This window comes from Mustela lutreola, chromosome 1 (assembly GCF_030435805.1).
Source record: "Mustela lutreola isolate mMusLut2 chromosome 1, mMusLut2.pri, whole genome shotgun sequence".
Classification (NCBI taxonomy): Eukaryota; Metazoa; Chordata; class Mammalia; order Carnivora; family Mustelidae; genus Mustela; species Mustela lutreola.
In genome coordinates, this window is record NC_081290.1 from 270,024,727 (window position 1) to 270,050,272 (window position 25,546).

The 25,546-nt window shown below is 43.9% G+C and overlaps 1 protein-coding gene across 1 annotated transcript in view; it reads left to right on the forward strand.

The window, feature by feature from the left end:
* Positions 1–25,546, forward strand: part of EXT2 (exostosin glycosyltransferase 2) — a 140,335-nt gene that overhangs the window by 104,006 nt on the left and 10,783 nt on the right. The window contains exon 11 of the mRNA XM_059140388.1: positions 24,733–24,876. Within this exon, the coding sequence (XP_058996371.1) occupies positions 24,733–24,876 (144 nt within the window). The remainder of the gene's footprint in view (positions 1–24,732; positions 24,877–25,546) is intronic.

Consider the following 25,546-nt stretch of genomic DNA (forward strand, 5'->3'; position numbering starts at 1 on the left):
TTACATAATCACATGTAGGGCATTAGATGACTTTTAGCACTCTTATTCCCATTTTTTAAAAAAGCAAATTACTCGTTTCTCTAGCCAGCTCTTGGCAGAAAGACCACTGCTTCTGCCAGTGTTTTCTCTCTTTCTTGCATATAGTGGCTTCAGACCATACTTACATGTTTATTTTTGTGGCAAAAGGGAAGTGGAAAAAGGGAACATTGGGAACGATCTAGCCAAGACAGAGAGAGTGCTCCCTCTTCAGTGTTTTCAGTTGGGCTAAATGAAATCTAGTGAAAGAAAGGTAGCCTAATGAATGTATTCCTTTTGACCTTGAAATGAGATCATGAGATCTCACGTGTATTAAAACCTGGGATTTCTGTCAGTCTTGGGTTTGTCTCAGGCCTCTTCCCCTCTTTCCTCTGTTGCTCTGTGTTTGATTCCACATCACCTCAAAGGAAATAACCGTATATCAGAGAAGTGGCAGGCAGGAAAAGCCTTGTCCCCATTAATCGGAATCTTCCCAAGATGCCGTAGAAGGAAAACTTTCATAACTGCCCTCCATATTCCAGTGAATATTCTGGACGTTTACAGACATGACTTACGATCTTCTCCCAAACCTGCAACGTGATTATTGTTTCTCATTCTTCACTAAGATGAAACAAGGTTAGGTGCAGTCACACAGCTAATGAGTGGGAGAGTTGGAATGGAGATCCCATTGTGTCTGCACCGTACCGTCAGCCCGGAGGGTTTTACCCTGTCAGAGACCACAGGTTCATAAAACTCTCAGGAAGAGCCACGAGCATATCAGTCATCTCTCATGGAATTATCTTGATGTTAAGGTTTCTCAGGCATCCCTGCTGTTGGTACTTTAGGGTAATTCTGTAGAAGTTATTTCTTGCATAGTCATTAATAAAATGGGCAGAGTTGGAAAGGCTCTGGGCCCAAATTTCTGCCGTTTCACTGACCAGTTAATGACCAAGGACAGGTTATTTCATCTTTCTGGACGGTAGTGTACTTGAACATGAAACGGCAGTAATGGTCCTGACTGCATTAGGTCATCACGCACGTTAGAACGTTACACAGTGCCTCCCGCAGAGAAGGAAAACTCAGGAGCTGCCCCTCCTGCGCGGTGGGCAGTGTGCTCTGCACTTTACACGACGCCCCGTCAGCGGCTGCTACGGTGGCGCCTGCTAGGCTCGGTCTTGTTATTCCCCTCATGAGTCTACCCTGGTTCATGGTAGAAGGTGGTTTGTTGTTTCCGTTCTTCACAGGGGATATTTCTGTTCTAGAGAGGGTACCCACTTTTGTGTTGAGTCAGAAGACAGAAGGTAATGGTGTTCCCAAATCCTGTTTTTTATGCCAAAGCCTAGGATTATTTCATGTGGGGATTGGGAGCAAGCTTGACTGATTAGGTGAATAAATAAATCTGTTAACAAAAATGTATGTCCTCAGGGAGTTGTGTTGGAACCCAGAGCCACTTTCCTGTGTTTAGCAAGTGTGTTGGGATTATATCTATCTAGTGAATTGCTATTCATTCTTCAGCGTTCTCCTCGAACGTCATTATCTCAAAGAAGCTTTCAGAGTCACTAGACTAGGTTAGGTTCAGAGCACTCTATAGCTCTTGTGAGCACATAATTAATTATGAAGTATATTGTTTGGTGTCTGTTTTTCTTCTAGAATGGAAGCCTGTAGGGGCAGGAACCATGGCTTATTCATGGCTCTATCCTCTGTGCCCAACCCCATTCATTCCTTTTAGCAGTTACTCAGTAATATTTGATCAATAAACAAATCTCTATTACCAGCATGCATGTGAAAGACATGAAACAAGTTATTCTGGCCTTTCTGCCTGTCTGCTTTCCTGTGGTCTATAATCTGGATCCAACCATTTTAGAAAACAGGTTTAGAGTTTAAAAATGTTAAGCATACATCTACCATGTGACACTACCATTCTTCTCATAGAGATTTACCCTGGAGAAGTAAGAGCATATGGATACACATATACTTGTACACAATATTTGTAGCAGTTTTTATTTGTGGTAGCTGGAAACGGGAGGAAAAACACTCAGTATCTATCAGATTTAAATGAATAATCCTGGTTTGTCTATACAATAGAGGGGCACCTGGGTGGCTCACTGGGTTAAGCCTCTACCTTTGGCTCAGGTCATCTCAGGGTCCTGGGATCGAGCCCCGCATTGGGCTGTCTCCTCAGCAGGGAGCCTGCTTCCCCCCACCCGCCTGCCTCTCTGCCTACTTGTGATCTCTTTGTCAAATAAATAAATAAATAAATAAATCTATACAATAGAATACTACTCAGTAATAAATAATGAATAAGGTGTAGAGACATACAAAAACATGTATGTATTTAAAAATAATTATGCTGAGTGATTGAAGCAAGATGAAAACATATTTTATGATTCTATTTACATAAAATCCTAGAAAATGCAAACTAATGTTTAGTGATTGAAAGATCAGTGGTTGCCTGGCATAGGAGTGGGGAGGGTAAAGCTGTGAAGGGCAAGAGGGAAGAATAACAAAGGGACAAAAAAAAAAAAAAAAAAAAAACCTTGTAGGGGAAATGGATATGTTCATTTTCTTAACCGGAATGATGATTTTACTGGTATATACAGATGTCAAAACATATAAAAGTATGCATTGTAGATAGATTCAGTTTATTGTATGTCAGCTACATTTCCAAAAAGCTATAAAAAATTATCTTCATGCAAAAGCATATAAAAAATGAAATGCTTGAAAAATGGAATGAAATGGGTGCCATATATGTTCAATGAAAACCACAAAATGTTGCAGAGAGAAATTGGAGAGCAACTGCATAATGGAAAGATGTAGCATATGAATCCATCCAGAGACTTAACTGTGAGGAAGGTGTGAGTGCTCCCCATATTCTTCTGCAGATTGGGAGCGGTCCCACTCAAAATCCCAGAAGGCTTTTTTTTTTTTTTTTTTTTCAATTGAATTGAAATTGACGAGCTTGTTCTAAAATTGAAACCTGAAAAATAGCCAAAGCAATTTTGGGAAAGCAGAGCAAAGTTTCAGGACTCCCTTATTTTAAGAATTACTGTAAAGCTACAGTAATCAAGACACTGTGGTATTGTTGTCAACTTAGACATATACATCAATGAGACAGAATAAAGAGTCCAGAAATAGAACACACATGTACGGTCAACTGATTTTCAACAAAGGACCTAAGTCTGTTCAATAGAGATGGGACAGTCTTTTTCACTAAGTGATGCTGGAACAATGTGATAGCCTTATGTCAAAGAAAAAAAAATCATGCCCCTCACCTCACACTGTATATAAAAGTTTAACTGGTCCTAAGAATGGAAATTTTAAAACTTCTTGAAGAAAACAGAGAAAACCGTAATGTGTCTAGGCTAAGCAATGATACTGAAAGAGGAAACAAGTAGATGACTTATAAAAGAATAGATAAGTTGGACTTCAAAATTAACAATATTTGCAGAGACACTTTTTTGGGAAAAATATTTTTGGAACATATATGTGATAAAGAACTTTTAGCTGGGCTGCCTCCCTGGTTCAGTTGCTTGAGTGTCTAGCTCTTAGTTCCAGCTCAGGTCATGATCTCAGGGTCCTGGGATTGAGCCCCATGTTGGGCTTCTTGCTCAGTGGGAAATCTGCTTGAGATTCTCTCCCTTTGCCCCTTCCCTCGCTCTATCTCTCTCAAATAAATAAATCTTTAAAAAAAAAAAATCTTGTATCCAAAATATGTAAAGAACTCTCCCAACTCAGTAAGAAGAAAACAAAGAAGTTAATTAAAAAAAAAAATGGGCAAAAGATTTGAGCAGTTTCACAGAAGAAGATATGTAGAGATAAAGTGACATATGAAAAAATTCTCCACATCATGATCATTAGGGCAATTCTAAAATAAGAGCACAAAAAGTTACCAAGACATACCCCCTAGAATGACTAAATAAAATTTAAAAAACTGACAGTACCACATGTTGATAAGGCTGTGGACCCACTAGAATTCTTGTATGTTATTGGTAAAAATGTGAAATGATACAACTGATTTGGAAAACAATTCAGTTTCTCATGAAGCTAGACATCTACTTTACATATGATGCAGCTTCCGAAAGTAGTTAAAAATGTACAACTGTACACAGAAACTTGTACTCATTATTCATAGCCTTATTCATAAGATCCAGAACTGTATATGTCAGCTGGTAAATGGAAGAATAAAGTGTGGAATATGTATGCAATGGAATACTACTCAGCAAGAAAGAGAAATGAACTACTGATATCTGGAGCAACATGGAAAAATCCAAAATCATTATGCCAAGTGAATGAAGGCAGATGCAAAAGAGTACTTCTTGTGTGTGTCCATGTATATGAAATTCTAGAGTAGGAGGAACTATATTGCCAGGAGTAGGGTGTGGGATTGACAACAGAAGAATAGAAAGGAACTTCTCAGACAGTGGAAATGTTCTAGCCTCTGATTGTGATGGTATTTTTATGACTCTGTACAGTTGTCAAAACATACTTAAAATTGGTGATTTTATTGTAAGTGAATTTCAAAGCTGAAAAAATTGTGGGATGCAACTAAAGTTATTAGAGGAAACTTATAGCATTAAATGCTTGTATTAGGAAAGAAGAAAGGTCTAAAAGCAATTACCTAAAAAGTTTGTTCTCCTCTAAGGACTTAGAAAAAGAAGAATAAATTATACCCAAAGCAAGTAAAAGGAAAGAACAAAGATAAGTGCTAAGAAAGTCAGTGAAGTAGAAAACAGAAAGTTAACAGATCCAAAAATTGACTTTGGGAAATATTAACAAAATTGATAAAACCCCTAGCCAGAACCCTCAAAAAAAGAGAACATAAATTATCATTGTTGTGAATAAAAAGGAATTAAAGAAGGATTGCTATTATAGATCCTACAGACATTAAAAGAATAATGAGAATATTATTAAAATTTCATGAGAGTAAGAATTCTTTTGAAGATTATAACTTAGCATAAAATTGAATAGAATTATATAATTTTCTATTAAAAAAACTGAGGTTATCAAAATCTTCCTATAAAGAAAACTCCAGGCCCAGGTGGTTTTACTGGTGATTTCTTGGGAATAAAGTCATAGTTTTAGGTTGGAAAGAAAATTAGAGATACTCTATCTTGCTCACTTTTAGTTACAGGTGAGGCCTATCCATAAGCCACGTGAAGCCCAAAAGTGATGTGCCCAGTGCCATCCAGTTAGCAGGTGGCACATACGGCTTAAATTCATTTTAGTGGTATTTTCACTGTACCACGTCACTTATAAAAATGTCATTATATACCTGAGCTTACAGAGAAAACCAATTATATGGAATTATAATAATCATTATTTATTCTTATTATTAGCTGTGTACCACTCAAACCCAATTGTTGAAATCTGTCTGTGGTGAAGATAAAAACACCTGAACATTTTCTTATTATTCTCATATTCACAAACAAGAATCCATATCAGGAAAATAGAGTCCGTAAAAGTTGTTCCAATAGAATGGACTTAATATATGAAATTTTCTAATACAAGGTATCAGAGAGCTTGAGAGAGCAAAAGGGAACCCTGAAAGTGTCACGAGATGATGACTGCAGGACTCAAGGAATAAAGGAAAGGAGGGAAGTGGCTGGGGTCATTGGAACCTACAGGCTTAGAAGAGAGTCCTTCCTCTTTCCCAGCGGTGGGCCTTAGACCTTCGTGGGGGACCACTGGTTGGTTTCTGCTAGTAGTTCCGAGGGTCCAGATGAGACTGGTTCTGGCATGCTGGAAGAACCTAGAACCACCTCCTGTTGGTGTGAAATGCCACACTGCTGGGAAAAGCAGGCAAGCTGGGAAGTAATTCCCTTCTTCATTTCTCCAGTTCTCCAGTCTCTCCCTGGTGTCCCCCTACTGACAGAACCTGGCAAAAATGAGATATTTTTTGCAGTCTCAGCCCCAGGATCACAAAACAGAATTTAGGAGGAGTTGGGGCTTCAAGACAACAGCTTACTAACTAGCACAGCCTACCCACCTTTACTTACTCAGTGTCCATGCACACCCTTGTACACATGTTTGAACTTCCTTAGAGCAATAATAACAACCTTATTCTTTCACTAAGAATATGACCTGTCCTTCACACATAGAAAGACCTCTCATTCTTTGCTCAGAAATGGGAGACACAAAGTCCCAATGTTCATATCAAATTTCTAGGTAATTACTAAGTCCTTCTTTAGTCACAAGTCTACTTAAGTGTTCTATAACTTAGTGAATGAATGATAGACTTCCAATCCTAGATGAGATTGCATAAGCACATTTTACCCTATTCCTGGAGAAAGAAGTCAGGCTGGCAAGGGCCCTCAGGACCTGAGGGATGCCCCAGCAATGAGTTTCCTTGGTTCCTTCCCTTCTTCTCATTTCTCCCTGTCTCTCTCCTTACCATCCTACTGTAGAACCCCAGCCTCAGTGCAAGGAAGGCCATAACATATAGATAAAAACGTAACAGATAGAAACAAACAGAAAACAACAACAACAAGAAAAACCCACTTTCTCTTGCCAGAGGACTGGGAAGAGGGCAGCCCTGTGATGCAGCCCTTTTTACTGTATCCACTCGGCTCCATGCAGTTGCCATGAAAAAACCATTCATAGCCCTGCCAAGTAGGTGCTGTGTCTGTGGAGGTTGTCGTGCAGAGCCCTGCTGGCCATCCTCCCCCTGCATGAACAGGTGCAGAGACTATGGAGCAGGTGTTCTGTCCACCATCCCCAGCCTGCAGCAAGTCAGCCTTATCCTTCCCAGAGTGAGAGTGAGCTGAGAATGGGATTATTTAAATGCATGTTGAAGTCCTGGGGGGGCACTCTAGCCTCTCCTTGCAAAGCAGCCCATGGATGGAACTAAGTAGAATCAACACAGCAAAAGTTGTGAGAAATAAGAAAATAGTGGTGTAGAATACCAACCAGGTTTCAAAAATTAGCCTCCGGATACCACACAAGGTGGGTAGACCAGAAGAGCACTACCAAGTCTTTGAAAACTGAATTGTTATTCAGTCTACAGCCCACAAAGGTTGGTGAGGACATATATTTTTGAACCTAAACTCCCTGCTCAAATAGGGAAATTTAAAAGGAACGGAGTCTCATATTATTCAAATGTAATAATCAAAATGTTCAAGATACAATCCAAAATTACTTGTCATACCAAAAATCTGGAAAATTGCAGTTTTGTGAGGAAAAAAACACAGATGCCAACACCAAGATGACACAGATGCTGGAATTATTTGACAAGGGTTTTAAAACCACGATCCTAAAAGATCCTCTGATAGGCAATTAATGAGCACCGTTGAAACAAATGGAAAATAGAAAGTCTCAGCAAAGAAACATATACAAAGGACAACCAGCTGGAAATTACAGAACTGAAAATTATAGAAAATGAAATTTAAAATTTACTGATGGGCTCAGAGGGTGAATGGAGATAATGGGAAAGAATTAATGAACTTGAGGATGAATCAATAGAAATTATCCAATCCAAACAACAGAGAGAAAGTAGATTGAAAAAAAAAAATGAACAGAGTCTCAAGAATCTGTGGGACAATCACAAAAGATACATTTGTGTCATCAGAGTCTCAGAAGGAGAAGTGAAAGAAAGTGGTGCTGAAAAAATACTTGAAGAAATAATGCCTGAAAACTTCCAGAATTTGGCAAAGGACATTGCATTCACAGGTTCAAGAAAATAAATAAACCATAGACATCCGAGAAGTAAATTGTATAAATTTATGTACATTGTGTAAACTGAAGAAGTTGTGACAGGAATGCATATAATCAAGAGACTAATAAATTGAAACACACACACAGCATGTAGCACATGGCAGGCACACAGGGCAAGGAAAAGATGCTTGAGTTTGCTTGAGTCAGAAGAGACTGCTGTAGTCTCTGCGCCTGTCCCCTGGGGTGAGACCAGAGTTGATGTAATTTCTAACTTTACTCTTGCCCGTTGATTCTGTGTTCCCTTTGCTCTCCGCCAGCACTCCAGCACGTTCCTCACAGACCCAGTCAGTGTCTTTGATGGCTCTGGCACTATTCAGACTTCCTTTTTCTTCTCGTGTTCATTTTGAGATCTTGGGTTTTTCAGGGAATCTCTTCATTTCATTTGAGCTATAAAACGTATTGCTATAAAGTCAGTCAGGATATTATCTTACTGTTGTTTCAGGTCTAGAGGATCTGGAATGATGGTCTCTTTTTCACTCCTGGTATTGGTCATGTTGTTTTCACTCAGTGTCTTGGTCAGTGCTGTTAGAGGTATAGCAGTGCCATAATCTTTGTAGAGAGTCAGCCTATGATCTTGTTGATTCTTCATTATTGTCAGTTTGCTTGGTCCTTCATTAACTTTCCCTGATTAGTTTCTTCCTCTACGTTCATGAGTTTGAGTTGTCATTATTTTCCTAGTCTTTCAACTTGATGATTTAGATCATTGATCTCAATATTTATTTTTCCAGTGTATGCATTTAAAGCTGTAAATTTCTTAGTAATTACTGCTTTTGGTATATTCCCAAGTCTTGATTTGTCATATTTTTATTATCCTTAAGTTTAAAATATTTTCTAATTTCCACTGTAATATCTTCTTTGACCCATAGTTATATAAAAGTATATTGCTTACTTTTGCCAGTTTTTAAAGTTATCGTTTTTTTTTCCAATTAATTTCTGATTTGATTCTACCCTGATAATCCATATGGCTTCATTGTTTTGAAATTTACTGCCTCTACAATCCAGTGAAAAGGTCCGTTTTGGTAAATGTTCTGTGTGCACCTAAAAAGAGTTTACATTCTGCAGTTACAGATTTAATGATCTCGAGAGGTCATCTAGATACGATTAGTTATCTTGGCACTTTTAATTTAATTTTTAAAAATTTTAAAGGTTATATTTTAATTCCAGTTAGCTAACACACAGTGAAATATTATTTTCAGATGTATAGTATAGTCAGTCGTTCCACACTTCCATAAAATACCGAGCACTCCTTAATATCCCCATCACCTATCTCCCCCCCACTCCCAGCCCCAGCCACCTCCTCTCTGGTCACCACCAGTTTGTTCTCTGTAGTTGAACTTTTAATTTGAATGTAATCAACATGTCCCCCAGCTTGTTCTTCTCCAAAATAGGCATGTCCATTTCTTGTTATTTCTGCCTTCCCCCCGGCCTTTGTCATTTCTGTGGTAAATTCATTATCTTCATTTAAATTTTAAACAGTAGCTTAAATATTTAATATGTGAGAACCAAAGAGAAACGATGCAACAGACCTTTCTCACTGTGGCTCCAAATAATTTTTTGAAGGAATCTGGAGAGACAGAAGTATCCCTCCTTCTGGGAATTTTTCAGAAAGAGGGAGCCAGCAGTCTTCCCAGTATCTAGAGGGGTTTTACTAGTGCTGCCAGGAGACGAAAGAATTGAGCAGATGACTTCCCGAAATCCCTTCGGCGGTAATGAATCTGAGGGGTAACGGTACGCGGTCGTTCCACGTGAAGAAGTGGCAAACTTCTGTGCCCATGACGTGGCAGCCTCCTTCACTTCCCCATGAAACACGGTAGGATCGCATCGTCAGGCTGCAGGGAGGCCATGGGCGGCAGCACGTCAGGATTCGAAGGGGGAGCACAGCCGTTCCTTTAATGGAGGACCACCAGAGCAGAGAGGATGGTGAGCCCAGGCCTATTCGGGTCGTGGTTCAGCTGTTGAGTCTTCAGAGGCCTAACATGTACTCGGGTGCAGAGCCCCAGCGTGGTTGTCCCAGACGTGAGGGCGTGGTAGGGCAGCGCTCTCGTTAGAGCGGTGGAAGCTTCGGCGTCCAGAGACCATTTGAAAGTGATGGGCTCCAGGGCCTGCTTAAGGAACATAGAGTAGAGACCCAGAGGAGCTCACAGACTGCACGCTTCCCTCCTGTGCGCCTCGTGTATGAGGTAAGAGAGAGTGGACTCGAGAACCCCTTTCCAGAAGGTGGTTTACTAGAGCTCAACTAGGTGACGTTAGTCATGTCTCCTGAGGCCTGTAGACAGGCTGAGAGGACCGGGATCGCTGTGGGCCTGGTGACCGTTCACGGTGTGGAAAAGAAACGTGGTATCAGAATGTGAAGGGACCTCCGAGATCATCCTGTCACTTGATGCTTTATTGCTTAGGAAACCGCAGTGCAGGGGGCACAGTTACTTCTTTAAGGTGGGAAATGGACATTGTCTGTCCCCCAGAAGGGACACCGCAGCAAGTGCCCGGGGATGAAAGGCCAGGCCACAGAGGAGAGACCTTCTGCCTTCCAGTGGCTGTGTTTGAGCCCACAGACATTTAGATTCGAGACCTAATCCTGGGCATCATTATTTATTTAATTGGGAGAAAACACAGGGGTCATTTGCCTGTTTATGTGGGTCATATTCCCTGTTGGAAGGCAGAGGGTTTAGGAAATGTTACGTTCCCTCTCCAGCCCTGAAATCAGGAGCTGAAGAATGCTCTTCTCTGGCCCTGCGTGTTTCTGACTTGTTTGACAAGCTCTAGTGAGCTACCAGATGTGGAAATTCTTTTCAGCCTGGGATAATTTATTTATCTGTTTATGTATTTTACCAGGAAAGTATCTATTGAGTTCTTGATACTCATTTGCAAGGAACTCCTGGGGGAGCAGTAGCCAAGTATAGTGTTACTTGAGTGTTTGATTTTTTTTTTTTAAGTCTGTCTGCTTTTACTTCAAAACTAAAGAGCTGGGAAATAAAATGCAACTTGTTCCTCCTCCCCTCCCCCGCCTTAAAGAGAGTTTAAAACATGTGGCAGAAAATGAGCCAGGCGGACTTGGCTGAGTGTATGAACCCGTGAATTTATTTTTCCTTTCATACTTTGATCCTCATTTCCAACCATAAAAATTATTAGTAGCACTTAAGTGTTGAACATTTTTCACCTGAGAGATGTGGAACGCTCTTGGCTAATAGTACCGGTTATAAAATCAGAGCTTCACGTGGGGATGGGAATTGGCTTAGAGCGACTGTGTGTTTTTAGGCGCACAAAAGGCTGATGCTTTCCTTTTACTGCCTGGGTTTCCTATAGGTGGCAGACGCCAGCTGAACCTCTTGGATACTAATGAATTATGAGAATTTTTATTATTTGGTTCACAACTTCACTAGGTTAGGGCAAGTATATACTTTTCAATGAATCATGGCAAGCAAAATTGCATAGAATATCCCACTTTTTTCCCTGGAAAATATAAAACCATTTCGAAGTGCGTTCTCCTGATAGAGGAAGAACCAAGAGGGAAAGTATGAACAGAAGAATGAGCTTGGTGTGTGTGGTCGCACGGGGCAGTGAGAAGCAGACGGAGGACGGCAGAAGTTGTGTTTGGGTTAACAGTGGAAGCTAGGTTGGTCAGGCAATATAGGACCAGCGGAAAAGCTTATAGCAATAAAAAGATACAGGTTTGTAGAAAGGTGTGTGTATGTAGAAAGTGCATTTGAAACAACAGACGCTGAAGACGGGGAAAGCCAGGTAGGATAGAGGTGGAAAGTCAATAGACTTCATATTCAGATGGACTCAAGAACCAAAGATAAGGAAAAGACCAGCTTACCCATAGCTCACATTTACTTTGTGATGAGGGAGCTTGGCTAATTGGAGAATTCCAGAGTTAGTAGAATTTAGAGATACCTATATGCTCATCCAGGGAGAGCAGAGGGATGATAATATCTGTGATTCAAGTCTAGTATCCCACTTTTTCTCTCCTTGCTAGACGAGCCAAGAGGTGAAAACAGCCTATCATAGTCTAGACTTCCCAATCACCTCTTCTAAAAGCCAGCAGATAACTGAAAACAAAACAAAACAAACAAAAAAAAGGCACGCTCTGTCCTGTTCATGTCTCTCCCAGCCTTCTGCCAGTGAAAGTGCCACAGAGGCTGGGTCCGGGGAGCAAACACGTAGAACAAGTGTTGGACTGGGTCTAAAGATGGATTCTCGCAGGCCTCTTGGCTCTGATCTTTCTGATAGGAAAAGACTTGCTTTCCTCCCTAGATGTAAGCCAGGTGCTACAACTAAAGATCTGCTCAGGGTTGTTGGGAATCCAGAAGCAATGTTCAGAGAAGTTTTTCTTGATGGTACATGGAACTCTGTCTCATCCTGCCATGGGCTCTCAGGCAGGCTTACCCTTTGGGTTCATCCCCAAGGCACAAAGCAACTCAGTTCTTCCATAGCCAGGACTAATAAAAAGCGAGCATCCCTAAATGAGGGCTCAACATGCAAGGGCCATCTCTGGAGTGGGTGGATAATCTAATTAATGGAAGTGTCTCAACCTCCAGAAAGAACCAGTACCAGAGATTTCCATTCTTTGACCTCTTGGCTGACTCAGATCCTTGAGCCTTCGCAGAGTCTGATCTAGTGAGTGACTGAGAGATTCTAGCCTTTCTCTCTCTTCTCTGAATGATGGGCTGTCCACATGGCCCCCTTCGCTAGGATTCACAGTAAGCCGAGCCCATTTTTGGCATGTACAAAGTCAAACCTTGCCAGAGCTCTTCTGGGTCAGCATTTGTGCTGGGTCTGACACTAAAGCTTTCCAGTGTATCTAGATCCATTTTGCCAAAGCTGAGCTTTTTAGATTTATATGTTTCTTAGGACTTGTGTTGTGCCCTCCTCATTAAGTATCTGGAGAAGCAGATGGCTGTAAGCTTTTTGAACCTTGGGTATTATATCTGAATAAGAGTGATGGTACCTTTCCAGAGCCTGTCCGCAATATCCATACACTATTGAATATTGAAAAAGATGTCTTTCTGTCTTTCCTTCCATTTTTTAGTTTTCTTATGTACCCACAGAATGAGCATTATAGAAACTGTTGTCTTCAGAACAGTTGTGGGCCAGGTTTGGAATGAGTGGACACTCATTCCAGTGAGTGTCCCTACCCAGAAGGTACAGTCAGAGCCTCCCTCTAGGAGATACGGGGAGGACTGTGGGCAGAGGTGAGCAGCTCGCTCTCTCTCTCTCGTTCTCTCCCTGGGGTGTTCCTCGTTGCCGCGGGCTCCCTGTGTTCAGCGTGGAGGAAAACCGAGGCATCCGTTAGATCTGTCCTATCTCCAGCTTGCACTCATTTGCACCCGGGGCCCCCGGGAGCCAGGGAGACTGCGCCTGCAGCAGGAGCTGAAAGAGGACCCGCCAGCGCGGCCAGGAGCCCACAGAGGTGCTGAGAGGAGCCACGCTGAAGTTTGACCTCTCAGAGCCTTTCGAAAGCACCCAGTCCCCGCTGGAGAATAAGTCAAACAAATATTAAGGGAAGGAAATCGAATATGTATGCTGAACATTGAAGCAACATCTGAGCATTTAAAAAAAGTGCCCAGCTGGGAATTACAATAGAGTGACACTTTTTTCTTCCCCACTGAGCCAATTACAATTACAAGTTCAGAATTTATTTACCTAGCCCTTAATGAAACGGCGGATGCTCCCTGTCCCAAAGAGGAGGGCGTGGGTGTGGGCTTCCTGCCAGTGCATCTTACCATCGCTGGGTGGCTCCTCTGGGCAGACTTGCATCCCGGGCAAGGCAGGTGAGTGGGATTCAATGTGTTTTCCACAAGCACTTACTTGTGCTGGACATTGCTGGTGCTCCCCTGCCCTTTCTCCTCCTGGCCCTGCGTGCTCCCCACTGTGCCCCACATCTCTCCTGTCTGCAGCCGGGTCAGGCCCACCTGGCTTTGTAGCTCCGCGCTTCAAGAACTAATGCTTATAATGTGGGATAGTTATTTTAAAGAGGTGTTGGTACACTTGATGGTTTAAATAATGCGTACTTTCCCCACCCCCTGTTCCAAGGGAAATAGCTGCAAAGATATTCTAACCTGAAAGAATCCATATGTTTGAGGGTTCTTGTTCCAAAAGCTGCCTGTTGTCTCTTTGGGATTGATGACAGGCTTTGGCTGCTGCAGTTCAGAGCCTCAGCATCGGCTTACGATTTGGGGATATGGGGACTTTGTCTTGCGTGGGCTGCTTATCTGCCTTGATTTCAATAGAGTTGCTTCAAGGAGGTGTATGGGTAGGACTTGGCCTGGGGCCAGGGCAAGTGAAAGCCCCAGCGGCAACTCTCGGGGACAGTGTCTGTAGCTTTCCAGAGAACATTCTAGGTTGTTCCCCAGTGTGAAGCTGCATCCTTCATTGCCAGTTGTAAAATGGCTTGCAGGAGCACGGATATGAGGCGGTGGTGGTTGATGGCTACAAAGTTAAAAAGCAGTTGCCCGTTTTAGAAGACTAAGAAGAAAGTGTGAAGGAACAGAGTGGTCCGCTGACTCTGGAACAGTCGTGTCTGGGAACAATGAGTCTTTGGAAAGCAAGGTGGACCAGGCTGAATGATGTTTACAGCTCCCCTCTTATGTCATATCTGCTGCTTGGTGCTCGAAAATTGGTGCCTGGGGTTCACGTTAATCTTGATTGCAGTTTGTTTGCTACTGTCTGTTGACTGGTTTAGATCAGGAATGGGCAACCTTAATTTCTAGCTTCCCGACTAGCCTTTGAGTTGGATTGAAGAGCTGAGGGTTGCGGCAGAGGTCCTGCTCTCATGTTGACACTCTGGTCATTTTGGACAGCTGGGTCACTAATTACACCGACGGCCTAAATCTCTGGGGCTGGTGGAAAAGCTCCCCTGACTTAGAGCAGAGCATTCAGGCAGGATTGTGTCCGCCCTACGGACTCCTATGTGCCTAGTGCTGGACACAGAGTGGACGCTCGGAAAGTATTTAATGAATGAGTGAACTTAATGTGTTCAGACATTGAATTTTCTTACATACATTTTCTGGAGTAGAATTGGAAGGAGTTGTTCAAAGTTCAGTGATTCCATATTCTGTATTCAGTGGGGGGATCCAAGCAGGGGCCATCTACTCGCTGGCCTGCCAAACACATAGCAAAGGGTAATTTTGTACTAATTACTTACCTTGTTGGGGGCAGTGGGAATCTCAACCCTCACTTTGTAATTTAACTTTGTTCTCTTAAAATGAAATCCATAAAGCTTTTTTCTTATTTCCTGCTTTCCCACCCCCAGCCTAGAAGTAACCTTGGTCCTCTTAACTCTTTTTTTGTGCTTTTTCAACTATATCCTCGCTTTCTTTCATCTCTAGCTTTTTATGCATGTGACATTAGCTTTTCTAAATGGGAAGCTCCTTGGTAACAAGATATCTGCTTTGATTTTGTATTCACTCTTTGAAGTGTGTAAGGCAGTCCCTAAAAATTATGCTGAGTGAGGGATGTCTGGGTGGCTCAGTCAGTTAAGTGTCCAAATCTTGACTTCACTCCCAGGCATGATCTCAGGGTCATGAGATCAGGCCCCACATCAGACTCCACACTTAGTGTGGAGTCTGCTTGAGATTCTCTCTCTCTCTCCCTCTGTTCCTCCTGTCGTGTGTGTGTGTGTGTGTGTGTGTGCACTCTCTCTCTCAAAATAAGTAAAATAATTTTAAAAAATTATGCTGAGTGAAAAAACCCAATCTCAAAAGGTCACATACTATGCAAGTCCATTTATATAGCCTTCTTGAAATTATAAAATTACAGAAATGGAGAATACATTAGTGGTTGCCAGTGGATGGAGGGGAGGGTTATAGATCAGCAGCAGGGAGCCTCGTGGTGCCGGGAACGCTCTGTATCTTAACTGTGTCAGTGGCAATGTTATGTGATGTCACACTCTAGTTTGCGAGATGTGGTCATTGTGGGAGACTGGCTGAAGAGAACATGAGATCTCGTTTATTTCTTACAACTGCTTTTCAATTTCCAATTATCTCAAATTCTTTCAAGGAAAAAAAACAATGGTGGCTCAGTAGGTATCTGTGAGTCGAGTGCATAAATGAATTAATAAATAGGAATATTCAAATCTCTCCATCCCCAGACTTTATTATTTTAGCTTGCTGTTGGAATGCCTTTCCAAAACTTGTTATTAGGACTGATATTTTTAAGGTGGATGAACAGCTCTGTATTTTTTTTTTTTTTAAATGCCGTTGAGGAATCCTTCCTTTTGATGGTTTGGATTTTATTCTAGTTTTGGCCTTTTATTGTAAGCCACCCCAAGTCATTTTTTGGAAATGTGTGGGATATAAATAAATAATTTGAAAGAGTCCCTCGACGGCTTACTTTCCCCACCAGGACATTGTGGGGTTTAAGCAGACATATCGGGAGGGCATTAGGCTGAATGAACTCATTACAGAATCATTTTGGAGCTACACTGATGTTTCAGCCAGAGTTACGGAGTTATGGTCAATGGCACGTCTTCCCTTTGCACAGTGAGAAGAAAACAGGGTTTTGGCCATTTTGCGGTAGCATCCCTGATTGCAAGTGGTGGAACTCACCCAGGGCAGTGACTCGAAGTAAAGAGAGTTTCTCCCCTTGCTGAACAGAGCTCACGTCTTTGGTCCCCAGTCCTTTAAATGGAGCCTCACCAAAATCAACTGGAAATTCTGAAGGCTCAGTAACGGTTTTGTATAAACACTAAAATCTCTGTTTCCACTCGTGTGGGATTTAAAGAGAGTAGCCATTTGACTTATGATCACTATTCTTCTTCTAACTTCATTGAAGCATCCCCTGAGGCCAGACTAAGAAACAGTATCCCCCTCCCCAGGGTTGAGGTTAGGGAAATAAAAATGATTTCATGTTTAGTGGGTCCTAAGGAGTGCGAGATTGGAAAACCCACGACCCAGTCCTGACCCACCCCTTCCTCCTCCCGTCGCCTCAGACTCCCGTCTCTCCTTCCCTTTGTTATTATCTCTTAGGGGATTCATTACCTTGTGAAAAATAGTAGTGGAGTTTAATTTTTCATTCAGGAGCGTTTTGCTTGTGTTTCCTTCTCTGCTGGAGCCTCACAGATTACAGGGCTCCAATGGGCCCATGGACGTCCTGTGTGGGATCCCACTGGACTGTTCCACAACTGACAGGGGCTCCTTCTTTTCATGGCGTGCGCATGTGGCTTTCTTTGCTAAATGGGAGCCACATTCCTGGAGAGGCTTCAGCTTTTAGAAGACAAGTACCAGGAGGGAACAAGGGTTTTGTGGGTCTCCCCACCTCCTCTCCCTACCCCTTTCTACTCTCAGCTTGGGTGGTGTGCACGTGTGACTCTTCCCATGCCTGCACTAGCACCGGTGATGAACACAGACACTGTGATTTCACACACTGTCACCTGATTCTGTCTCCCAAGTGAGGGACTGAGCTTGGGGAGATGAGGTGCTTTGAGACTCAGAGGAGTGGGGAATCCTGTGACTTCGTGGACCAGACTGGGAGTTAGGCCCGACCTTAGGCTTGAACTGACTGTGTGTTATTGGGAGAGCCACTTCCTCTCCTGCTCTGGCTTCTCGCTTGTACTGCGAGGGAGCTGGACCGAATGAGCTTTGTCTTCCAAGCGGTCTTAGCTGCAAATCTCTGAGGTCGTGTGGGTAGGGGTCAGCAGCTCAGACTGGCGAAGTGTGAATCTTCTCCTTCCTGTCCACAGAAGGCACCAGGCTGTGCCATCTGGTGAGCCGGGGCAAATAAGGCAGAGGAGAATGGTTTAGAGCCACCTCCTCTGGCAGTGTCTTCCTAATTGTGACGATTTTGACAGCACACATTCCTCCACTAAGCCTGACCAACCCCAGCCTGTTTCTCTTGCCTCCTCACTGCCCTAAGCCTGAAGAAAAAACTTGAAAGGAATGGAGAACTTGTCTCTCAGAACCAAGGCACTGACCTTCAGCCAGACTGGGGCACATGGGATTTCTACCCAAATCCCAGAAGCCTTCCCATGATCCTGGCTTTCCTGCTTGGCTTATTTTAAGCAGACCGCTGCTTTGGGTTGGAAAAGTCTCTCAGGCAGACTGAAGTGATCTAACAGGTAAATCTTAATACTTAACACAGCATGTACATGTATTTGTCAAAACTAATCAGCATTAGGGAACTCGGGGTGACAACTTCAGGGCTCCCTTGCTCTAGATGTCTAGCATTAGCATTTAATTGTGTCCCAGGCGTGGACAGAGGCTCTTTGGCTTTTTGCAAAACACCCCCTTGACCAAAACTGCCAGCCACCAGTGTGATGAAAAGCATGAGCTGAAAATGGAGCCAATCAGGCTGAAGCCCTCCATTCCACTTCGTTTCAGGAAATGCCAAATATAAAAGGTGAGCTCAGTTCCCAGAGGCCTGAGAGTGAATCTGATAACAGGCTCCTCCGTGGAAACGAGTGTGGAACTGGAATGCAGCCAGCTAGCCCCTTCCCATCTGGGCAGCAGGCAAGACAAGCCTGAGGGAAGAAGGGCCACTGATTCAAAGACGGTTGCAAGTTGGAATTGGGATCCTTGCTCTGCCCCCGCTGGCCCAGGCATGTGACCACAGGGTTTGGGTTGGCTCCTCGAGTTCTGTTCTACTTTGATGGTGAGGTATTGACAGAACCCAGGGGTCGTGTGCAAGAAGAGGCGGGAAACCCCAGCGCAGTTTGATGTGCCTTGGATCAATATTCCCTGTATTTCTCTCACTACTTCTTGGTCTGTCTCTGGGCTCCTGATTCCTGGTACATATGGTAACCCTCTTACCCAGTAGCAATATCCCTGTGGAACCATGCCTTTGAAAGTGTGATGACTATAGCAGCCACTTCAGAGAGTTACTTTTCTCCTAAAGCTGACCTGTGATTTCATAATTGTGTATCCCAGATGGGCACCACCTGTTGCTACACCTTCCCCCTTCGCCCCTCCCTGGTCCGTTTCCTGAATCTGACTATGGTTAGCACACACCCTGTGTTTAAAATGCACTCTCCAGGCTGGCTTAGATTGAGTGCATTAGCTAGCCTCTTTGCAGGAACATTTATTGGGTACCCGTATGTGTATGGCATCGTAAGCCAAAGTTAAATAACAGAGGCCGTGTACTCCAGAAACGTGCGACTTGCAACTGATCACAGTCAGTGAGTTTGTTTCTATGGGAATATGTTAGTAAGGAAAAAGATACAAAGATTTCAGCCCTAAAAGGACATTAGAGGGCACATCACCCGACCCCTCTTTTGCAGATGGCGAAACGAAAACAGGCGAACTGACAGGTGGCTTGCACGACTCCTCGAGGGCAGAGCCGGCTCTGGGGTGTCCGCCTCACCCGGAGCTCATGGCACACGCCCTCGTAGCATGTCATCTGGACTGCGCTGTGGCTTTGAAACAAAGGTGGAAGACCTAGTCTGACCAGCTAGCAAGGGGAAGCCACAAAAGACCTCCGGAAGTTAAAGGGGGGAGAGAGAGAGATCGAGAGAGAAAGAGAGAGCAAGAATAGATAGATTACTCGGCAAAGAGCCCAGTGAGCACGGCTGGAAGTGCCGAGGAGAGCAAATGTCCGGCTGGAAGTGCCGAGGAGAGCAAATGTCCGTAAGTGGTTAGCACCGAGGTTGTAAACATTGGAGTAGCGGAAAGCGGTCAGAGCGTGCTATTATGTTGCTACAATCTCTACTTGAATAGTCACGTGGAAATAGCCCCGAATGGAAGAGCCATTCAGTTATTGCTGAGCCCCCAACCAGGGCCTTGAGCTGTAATAGAGGTTCTGTCTGCAGAGTCGCGCATGACTGAAACTGCACGAGGACGGTGTGTGCGGACAACTTGAACAGTGCAGACACACAGTTGAGTAATGGTGCCGTGACCCGGGCATGGCCAGTGGAGCACTGTTACCAGAGCTCCGGGGCTAGAATGTGAAGTTTCAGGTGCCCCGCTCCTCGAATATATAAAGGCATCTGTTAGTAATGACAAAAGGCTGACCCCAGAGCATTTCCCTAAGGTAAAAAGAAAAGAGCTGAAAGAAAGGGAGGTGGGCAGTCAGCGGGAGAGGGGGTGGAATTTGAGTTCTCGCTCTTCTGGCTGGGAGGACGCTTTACTGTCTACATAATCGCCTTCGTGCTGCACTGGGGCTCGATTAGAGAGGGCCCATCCTGCTCGGCTCCACTCCGTTTTGATCCCGTAGTCAGCTGCGGAGTTATAGATGAAGTGACAAGGATGCTATCTTGATTATATCCAGCTGCCTGGAGTAAGTCAAGGGCAGGGAGGCCCCGCGTGAGGAACAGCGCTCACTGACGGCTCCAGAAGAATCTGAAATTCAGAACACCTCGGATGCTTTCAGAACGGCGTAGTTCAGCACTCAGTGACCCAGTGTCACCCAGTTAAGTCTCTGTGGAGAGAAGTCTGATAAGTGGCTTCGGCTAACGGGAAGAAGATTGAAATCCTAACCACATCTGACCCTAACATGGAGCCAGTGTTATTAGGGTGGCTGCAGATGGGAGCTTGAAAAGAAGGACCCTAGGGACAGTGCATGGATTGGAGAGCTGTGTAGACTCAAAGTAGCCAGAGGGTGGAGGAAAAGGCGGCTTCCAGCTTGCAGGGGACTGACCGAACTTGTCCCTCCCTGGCCCACCCAGCCCTTCCCCCACCGCGCCCATCCCCTGTGGGTGGCACCGTGACCTGCGTGCACTTGGAGCCTTTCAGAACCCCTGTAAGCCCACAGAGGGGAACCACTGGTCCCTACCATGGTACTGGTGCCACTCGAGCGGCAGGTGCTTGCTGCTGACAGAAGGAAACTGCCAGTGCCTTTACGGGAGCACGCCTGGGCTGCGCACCGAACAGAAGCCACGGCTCAGGGACTTTGTTGTTGCTCTGGGCTCTATAAAGCCAGAATAGTATCCTATTATTTTAATCTGCTGAAATCCAAGCCCCAGAGTAGGAGCACAGCAGCAGCCTCACACATCTGAGGAAATGTCTGACACGGCTTCATCTGTCTGCAGCTAGTACAATGGTGGCTGCGGCTGATTAACTCTGTTGGGTACAACATGGTGTTAATGAGGCCAAGGCTGTGGGTTTCAGAGGCCTGGTAGGTGCCCTGGGCTCACACAAAGGAAACCCCAGACCACGCTCAAGACCCAGGTCGGATATCCCATTAAAGCATGTGGACGATCACAGGAGGACCGGGGAGGACAGTGGAATGACTCAGCGAATACCGCTTACCCCCTTCTGGAAAAGCAGTTTAAAACATGTGCTTTAGCCCTGGTGAATTATTACTGTGATCTTCACGTGCAAGGGATATCACATTATTATTGATGGTAACTGTTGATCAGGACTGCCGCAGACTTCCTTTCTGAATTAAGGAGAACACTGGCTCTGCCTGCGAGGGAAAGAGAAAGGATCTTCTGTCCCTCCTTTTAGTCTCAGCTGTTTTGCCTGCTGAGGTCGTGCCCATCTGTGCGTTCCGTGAGTGTCAGTGGAACGCTGTCCTGCGCAGGCACTGCTCTTTGTGCTTGGGAAACCACAGCGAATCAGACAGAGCTCTGTCTTCGTGGAGATCCAGTTCTGTGGGAGGAAAATAGGTGCTCGATCAGGAAACAATAAATAACCAGAACAATTCCCAAAAATGAACGTTTGGTGAAGGAAAGCCTGGGGTGAAGGCATGTGATGAGGAATGGCTGGGAGGGAGACAGTGTTTACTTTGGGTAGGAAAGTCTGAAAAGTCCTCTCGAGAGTAGGTGCCATTTAAGCAGAGACTTGACTGATGAACTAGAACTAGCTTTCTGGAGAGCTGGGACGACATTCCAGGCAGAAGAAGGAGATGAGCGGTCACGATTCTAGAGCAGAAGGGCCACAGAAGTGTGGGAGAACGTGGCAAGGGGGGGGGGGGGGAGCGGCTGGGCCCTTAGAGGATGCTGAGGACTTTGGCTCTTATTCTTCGTCAGCAGGAGCCCATTTTTGTTTCCTTTCAGGGGTAGAATAGTTCTTAAAGATTTTGGGGTGTTCCCCCTGAAAACTTATGTTGAAATCCTCACCCTTAGTAACCTTATTTGGAAATAGGATCTCTTTAGAGGTAACGAGTTAAAATGACGTTGTAAGGGTGGATCCTAATCCACTCAGACTGGTGTCCTCACGAAAAGGAGAAATTTGGCCACAGATGCAGACACATGCACAGAGGGAGGAAGGCCGAATGAAGAGAGAGGTTAGGCGTGATGCATCCGCAAGCCAAGGAATGCCCACGACTGACGGCCAGCCACTGAAGCCTGAGAGCAGCAAGGAAGGCCCTGAGAGGAGTCAGAGGGAGCGTGGCCCTACCCACACCTTCATTTCAGAGTTCTGGATTTCTGCCGTTATAAGCCACCTGGTGTGGTGACTTCGTTAGAGTATCCCTAGCAAACTACCAAAGGGGGCGGGGGGCTTGTACACCACCTCTGCCCTGGGGAAAGCCACGGTACATTGTCCCCGGCTCAGTGACATGTGGGCACTGGGGAAGCCCCCACATGCTGCAGCGTATGACCATACGACATATATGTGAGGGTAAATACGTGCTGAAGATAACATTAATTTAAAATACTTTTGTATATATGTATATATATATACACACATAAAATAGGATGCAGCCTGTTGGTTGATTTACCCTCAAACAGATCTTTCTCAGCTTAGCAGAGGCTTACCTGATAAAACTGTTGTGAATTAGGGCACCTGGGTAGCCCACTCAGTTAAGCATCCAACTCTTGATTTTGGCTCAGGTCATGATCTCAGGGTTGTGAGATAAAGCCCCACGTCCAGCTCTGTGTGGAGTCTGCTTGTCCCTCTTCCTCTGCTCCCCACCCTGCTTGTGTGCTCTCTCTGTCTGTCTCTAAAATAAAGAAAATGTTAAAAAAAAAAATGCTCAGAACACTTACATTAGCCTATAGTTGGGCAAGATCATCTAACACAAAGGCTGTTTTATAATAATAAAGTATTAATTTACTATAAAGTAAATAATAAAGTATTTAAGAAAAATGAAGTATTTATATAATAAAGTATTAAATAATAAAGTATAATACTAAAGTATTTATTATTACAAATAATAAAGTACTTATAAAGTAATGTAAAGTACTTTATAATAATAAAATAATTTATTGAATCCTGAGAGCAAAAAACAGAAGAGTTGTTTGAGTAGAGGATGGTTTTAAGTGTACTGATCGTTGACCCTGGTGATTGCGGGCCTGACTCGGAGCTGCTACTCCCTGCTGGTGCCCCGCATCATGGGAGATGGCCCAGGAAAAGACCCAAATTCAAATTCAAAAATTTGCTTTTTTACCATCGTAAAGTTGAAAAACTGTTAAGTTGAACTATTGTCAGTTAGGGACCATCTGTTCTCTAATATTCTATTAAGAATAGTCCTGTTAGAGACACTGTGTAAATAATGGTTTGGAAGGGCGAGTGTGGAAGCAAGGACATGAGTTAGAGGCCTGTTAACAACAGTCTAGGTGAGGGATGATGGTGGTTTGAGCTAGAGAGAGGGGCGGGAGAATTGGCCGGAGGTGGTCAGAAGTAGAGCCAGCAGGACCTGCTGATGGATGGGGTGTGGGGAAGAAGGAGAGGAGGGAATAAAGACTGACTTGTAGCTTTTTGGCTGGGGCAGTCGGGTAGATGATTTGGTGAGATGGAGAGGATTGAGAGAACGGCTTCTCCGGGGACAGGGACTCAAGAGTTATGTGTTGGACATGTTAAGTTTGAGATGCCCATTGTTTATCCCATTGAAGATATTAAGTAGTTGGTTTTCTCAGGAACACTCTAGGCCAAACAGATTCAGAGGTCAGTAGATTAGAGGAGGTATTTAAAAGTGATTGAAACTAGTTGAAATGACTCAGCTTGTTTAAAGAGGAGACTAGGGCACAGGATCGGACCCTCGGGAGCTCTCTTGTTCCGAGGCCTGGTAAAGAATGAGGAATCCTGCTTGCTGAGAAGTGGTACCGTGAAGAGCTGCTAAGCGGGCAGTACTCCGTAATGGCACGAACTTCCTCTGCTTTCAACTAAAGTTAGACTGACTTATACAGAAATACACGAGGAAAGATACTGGAAGTAACCCACCCCCAGTATACCAGATTCTGTTTCATAAAACAGTATCTAAGAGTCTTACCAAATAAGGAGATCAAGCTTTTGTTTCCAGTATGTTATAGATTATAGAATGAGATGCGTTCTCTATATGCGAGGCTTCTAAAAGGTCGTAAGCATGGCTGTGTGCTCCAGGGAATTAGGGTTTTAAAACTTTTTTTTTTTTTTTAGAACAGACTTTCGGGGCACCTGGATAGTATAGTCAGTGAAGCATCTGACTCTTGGTTTCAGCTCAGGTCATGATCTCAGAGTCATGATATCAAGCCTCACATGGGGCGATGCTCTGGGTGTTGAGTTTAAGACTTGCCCTCTGCCCCTCCCCACCTCTTGCTCACTCCCTCACTTTCTAAATAAATAAATAAATAAATCTTTACAAACAGAGACGAAGTTTTCAGAATTACCAGACTTACTATAAATGAGGACAGTCTGTTGAGCGTCTCTGCCTTCGGCTCAGGTCATGATCCCAGCATTCTGGGATCTAGCCCCTTGTCAGGCTCCCTGCTCAGTGGGGAGTCTCCTCCTCCCTGTCCCCTCGCCCCTACAGCCCCATTTGTGGGCTTGTTCTCTCTCTCTAATGAAAAAATCTTCAAAAAAAAAAAAAAACATGAGGACAGTTGAGTTATAGGGGTCCATTTGTTCTTCGTGTGTGCGCATGAAGAATGGCACCTGTTTCCTTCCTCTTTTGTTAGGGGATTCTCTACTTTGTTCCAAATAAGTGAGTTATTACTACGTGACTTAAAATTGCCCAGCAATGGTAGGAGGATTTGGAGGAAATTAGAGCCCATACATACCTTCGAATATTGGTAGAATAGCCCTTTCTGAAGACCTCTTCAGAAGCCCATTCCAACCTTAGCTGGTGAGGATCTGGCTCTGGGAGTCCTTCTGTACCATTTGGGTGATGCAGCACTGGGTTTGCTCGCTGTCTGAACTGGATGTGTTTCTCTCTCAGGTCTGGCGGGAGTTTCCTGACCGTCTGGTGGGTTACCCCGGTCGTCTGCACCTCTGGGACCACGAGATGAGTAAGTGGAAGTACGAGTCTGAGTGGACCAATGAGGTGTCCATGGTGCTCACGGGGGCAGCTTTTTATCACAAGGTAAGGTGGGGGGCAGGCTGGGCAAGTGGGTCTGAGGTGACAACACTGCACACACGATGCTTGTTCTGTGTGGCCCAGTTGAATTTCTGCTGAGTTCAGGAAAAATGTCCTCCTCAGAGGGCCTCCAGACGCCACGCTGTCGTGTGTGTCAACTCCACTTCAGTTAAAAAAGGAAGAAAGAAAGGCTATGTTGTATGATTTTTTTAAAGTTATTTTTCTTATTATACAAATACTGCATGCTCATAATAGAAAATATGGAAAATTCATAACAAATGTTATCATATAAGACACACACATACACGAAAGTCACTCGTAATCCAATCCCTTACAGATAACCATCGTTATTGTATAGATGTTTTCTCCAGTTTGCCTTTTATTTACTTATTCACGTAGACCGTTGTAAATATCCTCATTAGCTTGATTTTTGTACATATTATGAGTTATTAACATCAGCATTCCTTCATCACATAATTGCTAATATGCTATTGTACCAATACCCATAAATTATGTGTAACTATTCTTCTAGCTCTGGATATTTAGATAGCCTCAGATTTTGGGGGCAATTTTAGATAATGCTTAATAGCTAATGCTTTAGTAGCAATTAGTATCTGTTTTCACAACTGTTTATATGTGTGATCGTTATGATAGATTTCTACAAGTGGAATCATAG